We start from the raw sequence: 16,564 nt of genomic DNA on the forward strand, positions 1-16,564 counted from the left end.
CTGTATCTGTATGCAGTCAATTATCTTATACCAGCCAATGCAGTACACTGTATTGTACGGTGCATTATTGTACATTTACTTTGACTTAAATGCGGAAAAAGACGAGAACCAGTGAAATATTTAAGTTTACAATTGCCAAGTGTCCCAACTGACCTGTGTACATCGGTAGTTACAACTCTGTGGCATTTGGAAACGCTCATGTGTGATACGTGTCCGCTCTGCTCCTCCATCCCCTCCCCCGCTAACCTCAGACATCAAACCCGATGAGCCTCCCGTGAAAGCCAAGAGAGGGAAAGGAAAGAAGAAAAAGACGATCGATCCGTTCGAGAAGAAAAAGCAAAAACTGGACGAACTGAAGGTACCGGAAGAATTATCGAATACAATGAACACACCGTTATTACACTTAACACAACAGTAGAAAGATGTATACTGAAATAATGCACAAACAGTTATAACTCTCTATAATAGACCAATCTACTGCAAAACAAATGAACATAGGACACTATACTTTATAAACGTACCAAAGTGACTTCAGTTTTCTAATTGTTGCGCCTCTTAAATGTTAAGATTTCCTGCTTTTCTCGTTGTTTTTCTTCATGTTAAACTAGAAAGTCAGTTAAAAACAATATCATTCAGACGTTTAAAAACAAACCGTAACCTCTGATTTAAAGGGCCCATGTCGTGCTTTTCCGGTTATCACCGTCCCCTTGTTGTTATGAAGGTTTTTCTGCATGTGAACGGTCTGCAGAGTCACAACCCTCAAAGTACACCCTGTAGGGAGTAAAGCTCTAACACAGAAAATACCTCCCCAAAACGCCTCGTTGGAGACACGTCACTGTCCATTTGATTCTTCCGGGTACATCATGATGTCATGTCGTCCCCGGAACGAAATGGACCAATCCGCGGAGCCGTTACGTCCGTGGAGCCGTTACGTTAAGCCCCCGCTGATTGGTCCAAATTGACCAATCCACGGACTTCCTCACACACTCAGTGCAGCTCTGCTGATCTCTCCTCCCTGGCTGCAGGCTGATAACAGACAGTTGGGATCGCGGCGAAATGCTCTCTGCAGACCCATTCTCTCAGCGTCTATCAACCTTTTTCTTTCTCAATATCAAGCCACACTTATTGGTTTTACTTCGGCTGTGACTTTGTGTGTGCTCAGGGTGAGTTTGGCTGTGTATCGCTGTGTATCGCTGTGTATCGCTGTGTATCGCTGTGTATCGCTAAACAAGGAAACAACACCTCCACGGAGCTCAGCGCGATTCACAACGTCCCGACTGGTCCCGACCAATCGGAGCACACTGGGCTCACAGGGAGGGGGGGGGGGGGGCAAGAGCTGCAGCGAGCCGTTTAGTGGAGAGAGTGAAACACATACTTTACAGAGATGCTGTGAGAAACCAATGCGAGTTTGGAAAAGTGCACAGTATACCGTACCACAGTATACACAGTATCTATTCTAGTCGACCTCAACAATGGAATTATGATCAGTGGAAATGGCCATGACCATGGGACCTTTAAAAAAAACTGACATGGACATTTTTATGAAATCTTATAAACCAAACTATTAATTAAGTAATCTTTTTAATGACAAAATAATAGTTAGTTGCCGCCCTACTGCTGTTTAGGGATACTTACTGTATATAATAATAATAATAATAATAATTCATTACATTTTTTATTAGAGCGTTTTTCAAGGCACTCAAATCACTTTACAATTACACATTATATATATATATATATATATATATATACACACACTTTGATTAGATGGGATTGGTATAACCGGGAAAAGTGACTTAAAAAATAGATAATTGAACGCTGACTTCATTCCTTGATGAATCCCAATCCAGGTGTACCCGAAGGAGCTGGAGAGCGAGTATGATAACTTCGAGGACTGGCTGCACAGCTTCAACCTGTTCAGAGGGAAAGGAGGAGACGATGAAGACCAGAGCGGCTCCGATGAAGACAGGATCGTTGGAAAATTCAAAGTAAGAACATCAATTGGTCTTTAAAAACTGTTTTATATCAATTAAAAACAGCATGTCATAGATTTCTCTTTTCGTGAGCCAACAGAAGGCCGTTGCAGCGAGAACAGAATGCATTACGTGTCCTGGAACAGTTCTGTTTTCCTAGTATTGTAATATAAGCATACATTTGTTTGACCTTTGTCTTTAGGGCTCTATGTGCATGTACAAAGTCTCGGACGACATGCCCAGAGACATGAGCTTCGACTCCAACATGGGAATGTTCCAGAATATTCCTCACAACGATCCCATCAACATCCTCGTCCGTATCTACGTTATCAGGGTGAGCGATCGACACACAGACCATGCAGAGAATCACACAGAACATTAAAGAGGATAAAAAGGTTGTATTTCCTCATGTTCTTCTCAGTAGCTACATTCTACTTGTGTGCAAGAAGTACCTCGGTCATTATATCTCTGAGGATCTCACAGATGACAAAGACATCCATACACAGCGCTGCAAACTGTATGCCCAGGCAAACATATTAATGCGGACATTTCACAAGTGCTCTGTAGAGGTCAAGGTATCACTTTTTAAAGCTTTCTGTACACCATTGCACACGGCTCACCTGTGGAGTAACTACACGGCTCACCTGTGGAGTAACTACACGGCTCACCTGTGGAGTAACTACACGGCTCACCTGTGGAGTAACTACACGGCTCACCTGTGGAGTAACTACACGGCTCACCTGTGGAGTAACTACACGGCTCACCTGTGGAGTAACTACACGGCTCACCTGTGGAGTAACTACACGGCTCACCTGTGGAGTAACTACACGGCTCACCTGTGGAGTAACTATAGTTACGGCTGTAAATACGGTTCTATGAGTCCTGGATGACCGCCAGAGGCGGTGCTTTAAGCACTGGATATGTCCATCGCGCGCATGCGCAGCTCGAGTACCAATAACAGCAAAGTCACCTGTGACCCACGTGACACCGGCTATATCAGCCGTAGTTACAGCCGTAACTATCGTTCTATTTCGTCCCTACTGACCGCCAGAGGCGGTGCTTTAGCACTGGATGACCTATACCAACAATGTCATGAAGAATCCAAGCCCTTGCTCACCACTGGAAGCAGCGGAGCTCGGCAAAAGGACCACGCCCAAAGAACGGGGAGTGGCGACATTGACCTGATGACAACTGGAGAATGTGCCAGAAGACGCCCACGACGCCGCGGCGCAGATGGCCTCCAGGGGCACCCCTCTCAGGGCAGCCCAAGATGTTGAGATGCTCCTTGTAGAGTGGCCTCTCAGCCTGGTGGCAGGGGGCGGCCACTGGCCCCGTAAGCCTGTGAGATGGTATCGACAACCCAGTGGGGAAGCCACTGGTTAGAGGGCCTAACCTCCTTTAGTGCCGCCAGGGCAAACTCAAGAGTTGCTCCTCCTGCCGTATACAGGCAGTAGCCTTGATATACGCCCTTTGGGCACCCCCCGGGCACAGCAACTTCGACGTGCCGTACTCCTGAATGTCAAAGCGTGCCAGCTGGGCAGGCTGATTGAAGTGGGTTTGTGGAAGGGCAACGCCTGAGAGTCTCACCTCGGGCATGTATTGTTTATGGAGAGGACATGCAACTCCCCCGTACTCTGTCCAGTAGTTGCACTGCTTGGAACCATAGTTACAGTAGTAACTATGGCCAGTACTTGCACAGCATAGAGCCGTAGTTACGTTATTGACTATGGCCAGTACTTACGCGGCTTGGAACCACAGTTACGGCAGTAACCGCTGAGGCATCCCCGGGAAGCAGGAGAGGCCAGACAGGGTCCCGGAGTGCGCCACCAATGGGCAGATGGAGCATGGGCGACGTCTGGAACTGTCGAGGCGAGAGGGGGTTCAGGAGTGCGCCACCCAGGCGCCGATGAACGTGAGTGGAGTCTGGATATCCCCGGAAGGCAGGAGAGGCCAGACAGGCTCCGGAGCGCGCCACCCACGGGCCGATGGCAGCATGGGCGACGTCCAAAACCGTCGAGGCGAGACGGGGTCCAGGAGTGCACCACCCAGGCTGGTCGAACCTCCTCTCCGGCACCAGAAAAAAACTCAAAAGGGCCGATAGCCGTTAGCACTAGCCGTCGTTACCCCCACGTGGTTAGCAGCCGGGATCCAGGCAGCCGGGACGTGCAGCCGCACGAAGAAACAAACCCACGAGGTAGCAATGGGGTTGCTGGTCGACCCAGCAGGTCGTGCATCGTCCCCCCGTTGGATAGAAAGCCGATGCGGGAACGGCGAGCAACGTCTCCAGCCTTCTGCGGAGCGCGCACCGAGCCTCAGTCCGCGTGCCGGTGGCAGCCACGGACGTCTCCAATCAAACCCCGGCATTTCGAGAAAGGAACTCGAGTTCCTTTTGCCGTGTTCGGCTCCGTCCCGGAAACTTCTCAAGACGTATCAGGGTCACCAGTGTAGTGCCGAGAGATATGGAGTCAGAGGCGGTGCAAGGAAGGTGCAAGAATAGTAATTTATTCACAAGCTGCAAAGGACATGTTGTCGGGTCGCAGCCCGGGTCGACAAGAGAGAGAGCCAAGAGGGCACACACTATTTATAGGTAACCCATAACATGTCCGAGTGGGAACAATAACCGCAACTGTAGTTCCAAGTTTGAATTATGTCCCAGTGGTTAAATAGGTGGTCACCACAAACCAAACAAACAATAAGACGGCAATCAGGACAACTTGGCTGGGAGAGGGTGCGGGGACACAGCCATCACCAGCAACAAGCTGACACAAACCTGTCTGTCGAGGCTCTGCACAGCCGGCGCAGCTCCTGGAGGACGCGTTAACGACCCGTAGCTCCGACTGTCAGTCGCGAAGCTTCACGCGGCCAGCTGTTTGCAGAGAAATCCCTCAGATCAAACGTTCAAACCTGAACGCTGTAGGCTACAAAAATGTAGCCTCGTACCCTCGCGCAGCGAGAAGATGAAAGGAACAGATCCTCTGACGACGCACGTGACACCGGCTATATCAGCCGGTGTCACGTGGGTCACAGGTGACTTTGTTGTTATTGGTACTCGAGCTGCGCATGCTCGCGATGGACATATCCAGTGCTAAAGCACCGCCTCTGGCGGTCTGTAGGGACGAAATAGAACTACACGGCTCACCTAATTAATTAATTAATTAATTCCTTACATTTATTATAGCGCTTTTTCAATGACTCAAAGCGCTTTACATATACACACATTACACATATATCATACATGCAATGGTCAGAAACGGTGGACAATACCCACAGGAGCAAGTTCAGGTGAAGTGTCTTGCCCAAGGACACACCTGTGGAGTAACTACACGGCTAGCAGCATGCAAAAACTAAAAGTTGCATACAATGATGCTGTACGGTTGCTGCTGAGGGTACCGAGACGGCACAGTGCCAGCCAGCTGTTTGTTAACTTGGGGGTTCCTGCCTGTCAAGCCCTTTTAAGAAATGTAATGTACAAATTCATGTGTCGCCTAGAAGACTTTGACAATCATGTTATCTCGATTTTTAATTAACCCCGTGAAGAGCTCTACTCGGTTCTCTTCCATGATTTGGAGACATTGGCGCAGCAGCCTCAGTGAGCATGTGTGGCTGTGATTGGACTGATTTTATGTTTTTTATATCTGGTTTTTTGTTGTTGTTTTTTTTGTATTTAGCTTTTTCATCTTATTTATTGATCTTGTCATTTTGATATGGACCTTGAGTCTGAAGTAAAGATTGAATAATGCAGGAAACCATGCAGTATGTGTGTATGATGTGTACTTATATTAGCCATTTGTTTTGTAAGGCAACTGATCTGCATCCAGCCGACATTAATGGGAAAGCCGATCCATACATCGCAATCAAACTGGGAAAGACGGAGATCAAAGACAAAGAGAACTACATCTCAAAACAGCTCAACCCTCTGTTTGGAAAGTAAGTAAAACATTATTTATTTACTGTGGCACAGGCAGGAGGTAATCAGGACCCAACGCACAGGTAATCAGGACCCCAACGGTTTAAACATTGAAACCGTGAGAATCTTGACGGTGTGATGAGACATTTTTACGAAGCCGGGTATTTTGTGACTTCATTTGTATGTTTACAATTTTAAAAAAGTATGATCTCAGAGAATATAAAGTCATAAAACTACGAGGAAACAAATGTGAAAATAAGTGTTTTATATCTTTCAAGGAACCACAACGCTTCACTTTTTGAAAAAAGTTGTATGTAGTTCCTTGTAAAAAAATTAATTGATTTAATTTTTTTTTGTGAATTTCTGACTTTTAAATCTCAGAGAAAATTCATGTTTGAACTCCTAGATCTTTATTTGTTATTCTTTTAAAGTTACCAATTGAATCTCAGAGAATTTATTTCTACGCAATCACCTCCCTCCCTTATTTATTCATATGCACCTTATATAAACCGTTGTACATGTATGACCTAAGTTAGGACTTTGTTTAACATGTTTCGAATCTGCATTAAAACCTGCTGTGTTCCTCCTGTGATCAGATCCTTCGACGTGGAGGCCACCTTCCCGATGGACTCCACTCTCACCGTGTCGATCTACGACTGGGACCTGGTGGGAACCGACGATCTGATCGGAGAAACCAAACTGGACCTGGAGAACCGATTCTACAGCAAACACAGAGCAACGTGTGGCCTCACAAGTAGCTACGCCATGTGAGAAGCAAACCTAGAAGCTCTCTGGAGCCGTGTGGACAAACATTGGGTTAATGTTTAAATACAGGAAAGGGAAAGCGACAGGATGACTCGTAGGGGTGGGAATCACCGGGCTCCCCACGATACGATGCTATTGCTCGTAATGCGATTCTACGATATGCTAAGTATTGGGATGCGATATATTGCGCATATATATTGATATATATGATATATTGGGTTCCAGTGTCTTTAACATGTGACAAAAGCCTTCGTTGCCACGGTGCTGATTGGACGCAGGTCTTTGCACATAGAGTAGGTGATTGAGTTATTTTCTTAGCTTGCTCAGAATTTGATGGTAGCTTTGCCAAGATAATTGTGATTTGCAATATGAATAGTTTATATATGAAATATCGATACTTGGTGTGTGTCGATACAATATCGCCACACAAAGTATCGCGATACTATGCTCTATCGATTATTTACCCCACCCCTAATGACTCGGGTAGTTCACAAAATCATTATTTATCTATTTGAATCTAGAAACCAAGACACAGGGGAAGAACGCTTTTCAAAATAAAACATGAAACAGGGGGAAGAACGCTTTTCAAAATAAAACATGAAACACGGGGAAGAACGCTTTTCAAAATAAAACATGAAACAGGGAGAAGAACACTTTTCAAAATAAAACATGAAACAGGGGGAAGAACACTTTTCAAAATAAAACATGAAACAGGGGGAAGAACGCTTTTCAAAATAAAACATGAAACAGGGGGAAGAACACTTTTCAAAATAAAACATGAAACAGGGGGAAGAACACTTTTCAAAATAAAACATGAAACAGATGAGTTAAAGACCAACATCATGTGATTGGTTTTATTTTTTTCCCCTAGCCATGGTTACAACGTGTGGCGGGACCCGATGAAACCCACTCAGATCCTGGCGAAGCTTTGTAAGGACGGGAAGCTGGACGGACCTCACTACGGCCCGGCGGGACGCGTGAAGGTGGAGAACCGAGTGTTCATGGCCCCCACCGAGATAGAGGATGAGAACGGTAGATGAGCGCTTCACTCAATAAACTGATAACCCATTTTATTATTATTATTCTCTTTAGTATTTATTTTGTATCTTTTTTATTATTATTATTTATATATTTATCTTTTTTACACACACACACACACACACACACACACACACACACACCATGTATACATCACTTCAGGGGACATTACAGTGACTTACATGCACTTCCTGAAGACTTATCCTAACCTTAACCATAACCAACACATGCCTTACCCTTACCCTTAATATTACCCTTAACCTTACCCTTAACCTGACCCTAACCCTAACCAAGTCTTCACCATAAAAATAATGATCCCCCTCATGGGGACCTCCATTTTGTCCCCATAAGGGAGGCGAGTCCCCACACGTGACTATGTAAACAGATTTAGGTCCCCACAAGTATAGTAATGCTAGGAGACACACACACACACACACACACACACACACACACACACACACACACACACACACACACTTAGTAGTCTATACCCATGTTGAATCATTCAGTCTGTTTTTGTCACCCTTATTATTTTGTAATTTCTTTGTTTTAATTTGTATCTTGTCTGTATGTGACCTTGTATTTGTCTTCACCTGTCCTGTAATCACTGACATCTCTCGATATATAAATACATAAATAAGGACTTAACTTCCACACTTTATCCAAATTGCTTTGGAATATCAGCGTATTGCCTAAAAAAATACAAGAGTGATTTTAAACCTGTGTTTTGACTCTGATTTGTTGATGTTTGTCAGGTCTGAAGCGACAGACAGAAGAACACCTGGCTCTCACCGTGTTGAAGCACTGGGAGGAAATCCCAAAGGCCGGCTGCAAACTGGTCCCAGAACACGTGGAAACCAGACCGCTGCTGCACCCCGACAAACCTGGCATCGAACAGGTGAGTCGTTCAGTGTAACCATAATAACTATACTTCAACCAGGATACGTTCTTTAACTCCCACATAAAACAAACTTCTAGGACTGTCTTCTTCCCTCTTCGGTTATAAACGGGTCCTATTCTGTACTTTGTTATCCCTGTATTATCTTTACACTGACCTGTGTTTATTTCCATGCCTATTAATTTGATCGTACACTGTATCTGCCACCTAGACTCACCGTTTTATGTATGTGTAATGTTCGTTATATTTGAAAACTTCAATACAAATATTGTTGAAAAAAATAAAATACATTTTATTTATTTTATGTAATGCATTTAAACTTATTTTATCTATTTTATATATATATTATCTATTTTTATTTATTTAATACATGTCCTTTTTTCAATTGGATTGTCTATCTTGTCATCTTAGTATGTTGTTTTTACATTCATGTTAGTTGATCTGTACAAAGGGTATTTTTTGTTGATTTTGGGTTATATAAATCAAATTTATCAAATGTTATGAACCTGTCTAAGGACCACAGATGGAAATGAGCTATTAGCTATAATCTGGCATCTCTTCTCTTTGCTGAGATTAATGTTTTTGTATGCATGGTCCTTCTATAAATAAATACAAAAAATTAGCTTTAATCTTTAAACTAAATGAATGTATGCTTTCAAGTTTTGTTTGCCTACCTTAACACCATACACCCCTCGTGGTTCAAAATTGTTTTTAGGGAAGGATTGAGATGTGGGTGGACATGTTCCCTAAAGATATGACGGCACCCGGTCCTGCCCTCGATATCTCACCCAGGAGACCAAAGAAGTACGTTCTCTAATCAAACATTTACAAACACTACATACGTTTTTTGGAAACTGCTGAACAAATCCAACAGTACTTGAGCTTTTATCTAAAGAAATGTTAAGGTTTTACTGATAAGTGTTTTATTTTATATCCTGTCTGTCATTTCTGTTTGTGTCCAGGTTTGAGCTGAGGGTGATCGTCTGGAACACAGATGAAGTCGTTCTGGAGGACGATGATATCTTCACCGGAGAGAAATCGAGTGACATCTTTGTCCGAGGGTAATCAGAGACTTTTATTTAAAATCATTCCTGTCTCTACATTTTTATTTGTGGTGGCACAACTAAATACTAAAGCACAATACATTTAAAGACTATTATTTTGTCATGATTTAGATTGGTAGGACAGCATATTAAGGCCATTGTAGGTAATAAAAAATGTGAAGTATTATTTGTTGAGGAAAAATTAGAAAATGTGTGACGAAAATCTCAAAATGTATGAGAAAAAATTCAAAGATATATGAGACGAAAATCTCACAATACATGAGGAAAAACTCAAAAATGTGAATGAGAAAAAAGTACGGGAAAAATGTACAAGATTGTTAAGTCTTTCCCACAATAGCCCTGTCATTAGATTGGTTGACAAAAACAACAACTAAACTATTCAAACGCTGCTTGCTTTGTGTAATATTGTGAATCCCTCCTACCTCTTTTCCCTCTGACAGCTGGTTGAAAGGGCAGCAGGAGGACAAGCAGGACACAGACGTCCACTACCACTCCATCACCGGGGAGGGAAACTTCAACTGGCGCTACGTCTACCCCTTCGACTACCTCATGGCCGAGGAGAAGATCGTCATCTCGAAAAAAGAGTCCATGTTCGCCTGGGACGAGACCGAGTACAAGATCCCCGCTCGACTCAACCTGCAAGTGTGGGATGCCGACCATTTCTCTGCGGACGACTTCTTAGGTGCAGTGGACGAAAAACTATTACTAGTACTGACCATCTCCCCCCTCCCCACTTTTCTGTTTTTGTTTGTCTCGTTACATATTTTCTTCGTCTTTGCGTTACTCTCTTTCAAAGCGTCTTTGAGTTTCTAGAAAAACTATATAAGTGTCATGTATGTTTATTTTTATTATTACGGTCGATAACCCTTAATTTCTGTGAACAACTGTTAATGCCGTATAATTAAAATATAATCTATTTAGAGGGTAGCAGTGCTCAAAGCGGCTTTAAAAGCAAATGAAGAAAATAACAACACATTAAACAAATGGTCTGAGACGAGGAGGAGGGAAATTGTGATTTTTAATTTGTCGCAGTTCAGTTTGAAAAAGTTGTTTTGCATCCATTTTTTTATGTCACAGAGGCGGTTTGTGAAGGTGGCTGCAGTAATAGTTTTTGTTGAAAAGATAGAGCTATTTTTCATCAGAATACAATCAAATCAGAGGTCGTGGTGACGAAGGATTTTTGTCCAAGTTGCAGGACAAACATGATGAAAAGCAGGGGACCAAGTACAGAGCCCTGGGGGACGCCATTATTTAATTTCTTTGTTTAATGTCTCTTTATAGGTGCAATTGAGCTGGACCTGAACCGTTTTCCACGCGGTGCAAAGACCGCCAAGCAGTGCACCCTCGAGATGGTGACCAACCAAGGCGAGATGCCCTCAATCTCCATCTTCAAGCAGAAGAGGATCAAAGGCTGGTGGCCGTTTGTGGCGAGAAATGAAGACGACGAGTTTGAACTCACGGTGAGTCACAGTAAAAAAGTAACACATATTTTAAAAAGGCCCTATTGTGATTTTTATGGGTTCCTGTTGTGTGTTATATAGATTTTTGTGCATGTAAATGGTCTGCAAAGGCTAAAATCCCAACGTTTAAGAACACAGTAACACCACTATGTAATAGTCACGCTCCAATTGGCATGTCTGTCACAGTAGAGAAACAAATGCAAATATGGACCTGAAAATGAGCAGAATATTTCCTCTTTGATGTTAAACCTCAAAATAGAGCATTATGAGTTAGATAACAGCACTTTGTAACTGAGAGTGGTTTTTTTGTTGTTTTGATTTTAGGGGAAAGTGGAAGCAGAGCTGCACCTCCTGACAGGAGAGGAGGCCGAGAGGAGCCCAGTGGGAGAAGGACGAAACGAACCGGACCCCATGGAGAAACCAAAGTATGAAGGATGTTCTGTTGTCTACATTTTATAACATTATTAAGGATATTAGGCCTGCTCAATTTGGAAAGATAATTTATCCCGATTCCCATTATCATGAAAAATATAGTAAATGATAATGGTGTGATTTGTTAAAGAAGAAAAACATGTCTTGTTAAGTCGTTAGAATATGATTTGTAGGCTGGGATCTCTCTCCTGCTTCAACATTACTTCAATACAAACGATTGATTTGCCTTAACAAATATTGTGTTCCCTGCAATTTGAATATTGCTCTAGTCCATATAGAGTGCCACAGTGACGCGTCCTAAAACCCGGAAGAACACTCCTCTAAGTTAGTTTCTGTTCTGCTTGAAAGCAAGTCCCTGCCTCCTGCAAAGTGTTCAAACAAACGCTTCAACTTGTACAATTTTGAATCTGTATGTTTGAATATCGATCTGAAGTTAGCGTGACGTTGAAGCAGCGACCCTACTGTAGTTCGTTTATAGCATAACGTTAGCATTTTGCTTCTGGCGACTAGATTTATGATTATAAAATTATAAAAGTAGGATAGACGTGTGGAGATTATCCGGTTTAACAAAACGTGATCAGTCTCTTAAATTTGTTTCAACCACAAACCTGATTTCCAGCTATTTTCCAAAGTCCTATTGCATTGCTTTTGGGTGGAACCGGAAGGAGTTTACTTCCGGGTTTTAGGACGCGTCACTGCGGCACTCCATTGCATTTTGATTTAATTTCAATTAATTGTGCAGCCCTAGAGGTTATTTTATCCCATGAATACTTTTCACCCTCGACGTAAATACACACAAAAAACTATATTATGACGATTATATATCGTTCAGCTGGACTAAAAAACACATTTAATTTATCAATAAACAAAGCAGGTGAGTCCTCAAACATAAAACAAGCATAAAAATATGAATTTACAAATAAAAAAAGAGCAATTTTACGAAATGAGGAAAGACATTTTCATGAATTTACTTCAACCAAGTTCGTGATCTCCTTTCTTTTACACGGTAAGTTTCATCATATCTTTTGAGTGAGTTGGATTTTTATTTTCAATTGAATCATTTAAAAACTATTATTGTCAATATCCCGTTTAGATTTGCACAGATGTACTTTGTTTATGTTCATTTTCATTTAATGGTTTGACAGAAAACTTGCAGTAGTTTAAAAATAACAACAAATTATTTGAGAAGAATCAAACTGATCTTATCAATTAGTTTCAGATTAACTAAATCCTCACAAGTTTGTATGGATTTTAAATGGGACCTATCATGCAAAATGCACTTTCTGATGTCTTCTCTCCATCAACATGTGTCCCCGGTGTGTCGGGGAACTCACGCAGCGTCAGGAAATAAAACCCTCTCTCTTTTCCTCCGAACCCAAATCTCTAAAAACGGGGAACAACGGAGCTGATCCAGATTTGCGTCCGATATGACGTAATGTCTGAAATGTGGACCCACGGGCCAATCAGAAACGTTGCTATCAGAAACAATGCCCGACTGTTTTGGACGTAATATGGTCGGTGTTTACATTAGCATCGCTAACACTCAGAGCTAACCTGTACTGGAGAGCATGTGTGTGAAGAAGCAGGAAGTAGAAAGGAACTCACCTTGTGGTGTAACCGGCAAGAGAGAAAGCCTTTGAGCTCCAGACTGTTTCAGATCCTTGATGATCCATGATATGGCGTTTCATCACGGCAGCATTTAGTTTAGACGGTAGCTGCCGGGTCCCGCATGAGCTCAGACCCCTCCTCTTTAAAGCTTTATCCCCAAATCAGCACTTTAGAAACAGGAAGTGAAATAGAGGGATATGAGGCATGGCTAGAATGATCTGTTTGGTATTTTGAGCAAAACACTTCATAGACATGTTTTTTATATATTTGTATATATTTGAGACCTGTGCTATTGCCTAAAGATAGCATGATAGGTGACCTTTAAAAAACAAGGCATAGGTCCCTGTAGTAATTCCTCTTCTCTATACTGTGGCTCTGAAATTACGTCTTAACAGAGCTTTAAGGAAAGAATAGACACATCCTCTGTCCTCTGTCAGTACAGTATAATTAATATACATCCCTGAGCATCCTTGACATAAATAGAGACATTTATGACCTATTAAAAATGATTCCCAACATGAAAATGGACAGTTTAGGAATGGGAGTTACCTCAAAAATGACTCTTTGTGTACTCCAACTTATTTTCTGCCTGTAACTCTGTGTTTACGTCTCTGTGCCCCCCCCCCCCCAGCCGTCCAGATATCGCCCTCCTCTGGTTCCTCATCCCGTTCAAAGCAGCGAAACACCTGATCTGTGACCAGTACAGGTGGCTCACCATCAAGCTGTTCTCTGCCCTGCTGCTGCTGGCCATCCTGGGAATCTTCCTCTACAGCATGCCGGGGTACATGGTGAAGAAGATGATGGGCGTCTAAACGAAGTGAAAAACCAGCAGGGGATAACTTTGAGCATTCAGTTTGAGTTGGAATTGCTTTGTGAATGTCGTGCAATTAGACGGAAATGATTGAAGTGCACTATTATGTTTCTTCACTCCAGTTAAATTAACTTGATGTAGGATTTGTGTTGGAGTTGTTGCTTGTATTACGTCCTGTTTAAGCGTATATTTCAAATACATCCATAAATTGACCGATGAACACAAGCTTCTAATTGTCCTGTCTTTTGTATTTACGTGTCTTTATCTGTGTCGTATGTGTGTGCATCCAGAAACTGAAGAAACATCATTAGTGTCATATAATCAGATGCATTTCAGCTCGCAGAATAAAGTAGAAGCGTACATTTCGCCTGGAGGTTCTTCTTCGCATTCTCTTGCAAATATTATATATAAATACAATTTAAATGTGTATATGATAAAGAAACAAACCACTCGTTCAGAAAAGCCCTCAAAACTCACCTTTTCACTCGTGCCTTCAGCTCCTAATCCGTTAACCCCTCGCCCCTATTCCACCGGGTTTAGCACTTCTTTTGTTTTGTTGGTATTTTTCTTTACTTGCTTGTAGAGCACTTTGAGCACCAGGAAAATCACTATATAAATAACACGCATTATTCATTATTATATCTAATCAATCCCTCGTTCTAAGGCATGGGTGTCCAACTCAAGGCCCGGGGGCCAAATCCGGCCCGCGACTTCATTTTATTTGGCCCGCAAGAGCTTGCAAAGAATATAATATGTTTATAATACGGTTACATACTACTTTACAGTATATCTACATATGTTCATTTTAATTAATTTCTTATTTTATAGTTATTTATTTATCTTTTTTTATCTTTGATTTATCCTTAATTGTGTGAATCTGTGCTGTCCTGTTTTTCAATCTCACCCTGTTGCTGTTAAACTACTGCATTTCCCCACGAGGATTAATAAAGGTTAGCTTATCTTATTTTACAGAAGCACGTTGCCCATAAACTACATGTCCCACAATGCATCATGTTGTGACATGTGCACTGAAGAGACTTTCAATTGTTTGCCCTTGACTTCTGGTTTCAGAAGTTATTACCCTATCCAATAATAATCCAATGCAGAGGCAATAATATAATATTACACATTATTTCATATATATTATGTATTTATATATGTTTATTTATATAGTTACAACTGGCCCTTTGAGTGCAACCATAATGCTAATGTGGCCCACGAGGAAATTGAGTTTGACAGCCCTGTTCTAAGGGTAGTCTGTTCGAGCGATAGCAATGGTAAAACAAGATATTGCCATTTAAGGAGGTTATATCCCAAGACTGTCAAGTTTCTGATCCCAACCAGGAATTAGTCTGCTCTGTAACCCTCCAAAGTCAAGGGGCATGTGCCTTGTTTGTGCGATCTGCCGAGTGCGATTTGAGACGAAACCACACGGTCGAAACTCAGACACTAGTTCTGTGTACGACATGCAGTGTTACTAAAATAAATATCCAAATTAAGACACTTAATTTCCTCTTGTTTTATTGTCTTGACTGGGGACGGTTCAGCCATCATGAATTATAATGATAATTGTCCGGTTATTTTTCTGCGGATTGAAGTTACAGCACATAGTCCCTTTATCAAAGTGTCCTTAGCAACGGTCTGTTATTCCTAGCAACGGTCTGCTATCGAGAAAGAGCAGAACACTGAACAACCAAATTGACTAATAAGAATTGAGTATTCAACTCTGCCGTGTAATAAAGCCTATTAACTCATGACATACATATATTCTATTTAAAACCAATATTTGTTTAAGTTTCTAACACCCTCTCTGTCTCTGTGCCCCCCCAGCCGTCCAGATATCGCCCTCCTGTGGTTCCTCATCCCCTTCAAAGCAGCGAAACACCTGATCTGTGACCAGTACAGGTGGCTCACCATCAAGATCGTCTCTGTCCTCCTTCTGCTGGCTATCCTGGGACTGTTCCTCTACAACATGCCGGGGTACATGGTGAAGAAGATGCTGGGCGCTTGAGATGTCTCCTGGTTTTTAATAATTCACTTTTCATTTTGTGTTCACGGAAAAGTGGTTTGCCATTTGACAAAAGACACCATCAAGTCATAGGTGTTACGCTTTAGAAAGGCGACAGTACACATCATGTAATCGCTCATTACTGCACCTTTGTTATTGTTTTAGAATGACTGTACGTTTTGTTTTTGCCTAAATTATTATTATTGTTAATTATTCTCTGGTTGTTGTGGTTGCTGCTGTTGCTAGGTAAGGCCTTTGTGTTGATTTCATGTGAACTGAACAGTGTGCCGTATTGGACTGACTTTTGATTTGTGAATAAAGTACAAACTACACATGTTTCTAATCCTAAAATGATCCGTCTGGTCTTTGTGCACACGTTGAAGCGTTTTACTTTCGTATTGGTATTTTCAAAATACCGTTTCTCAATCTCGAGGATTCTGGCTTCCAAGCCAATATTTCAAGGATGCTACGTCATCGAGTGCCGCCGAAGGACTGTTGCGATCTCCAGCATACTTGGAATTCCACCGAGGCCGCGTCCTTGGTTTGGGGGAAATTTCGAGGCATGGGTAGACTTCGCGCCCTTAAAATCCCCACAATGCT

At 42.2% G+C, this 16,564-nt stretch overlaps 1 protein-coding gene across 1 annotated transcript; it reads left to right on the plus strand.

Moving 5' to 3' along the window:
* Positions 1-251: 251 nt before the first annotated feature.
* On the plus strand, positions 252-16,315 carry LOC117440576 (otoferlin-like; the record flags this gene model as incomplete). The annotated part of the gene is made up of 13 exons (XM_034076812.1): positions 252-358; positions 1,851-1,988; positions 2,176-2,307; positions 5,773-5,900; positions 6,477-6,647; positions 7,517-7,677; positions 8,439-8,581; positions 9,297-9,385; positions 9,544-9,642; positions 10,086-10,327; positions 10,927-11,105; positions 11,430-11,530; positions 15,787-16,315. Coding segments are annotated over 13 exons (1,871 nt in total), but the record flags the coding sequence as incomplete, so codon positions are not given.
* Between the last annotated feature and the right edge of the window lie 249 nt (positions 16,316-16,564).

This window comes from Pseudochaenichthys georgianus, unplaced genomic scaffold (assembly GCF_902827115.2).
Source record: "Pseudochaenichthys georgianus unplaced genomic scaffold, fPseGeo1.2 scaffold_1047_arrow_ctg1, whole genome shotgun sequence".
In the NCBI taxonomy this organism is placed as follows: Eukaryota; Metazoa; Chordata; class Actinopteri; order Perciformes; family Channichthyidae; genus Pseudochaenichthys; species Pseudochaenichthys georgianus.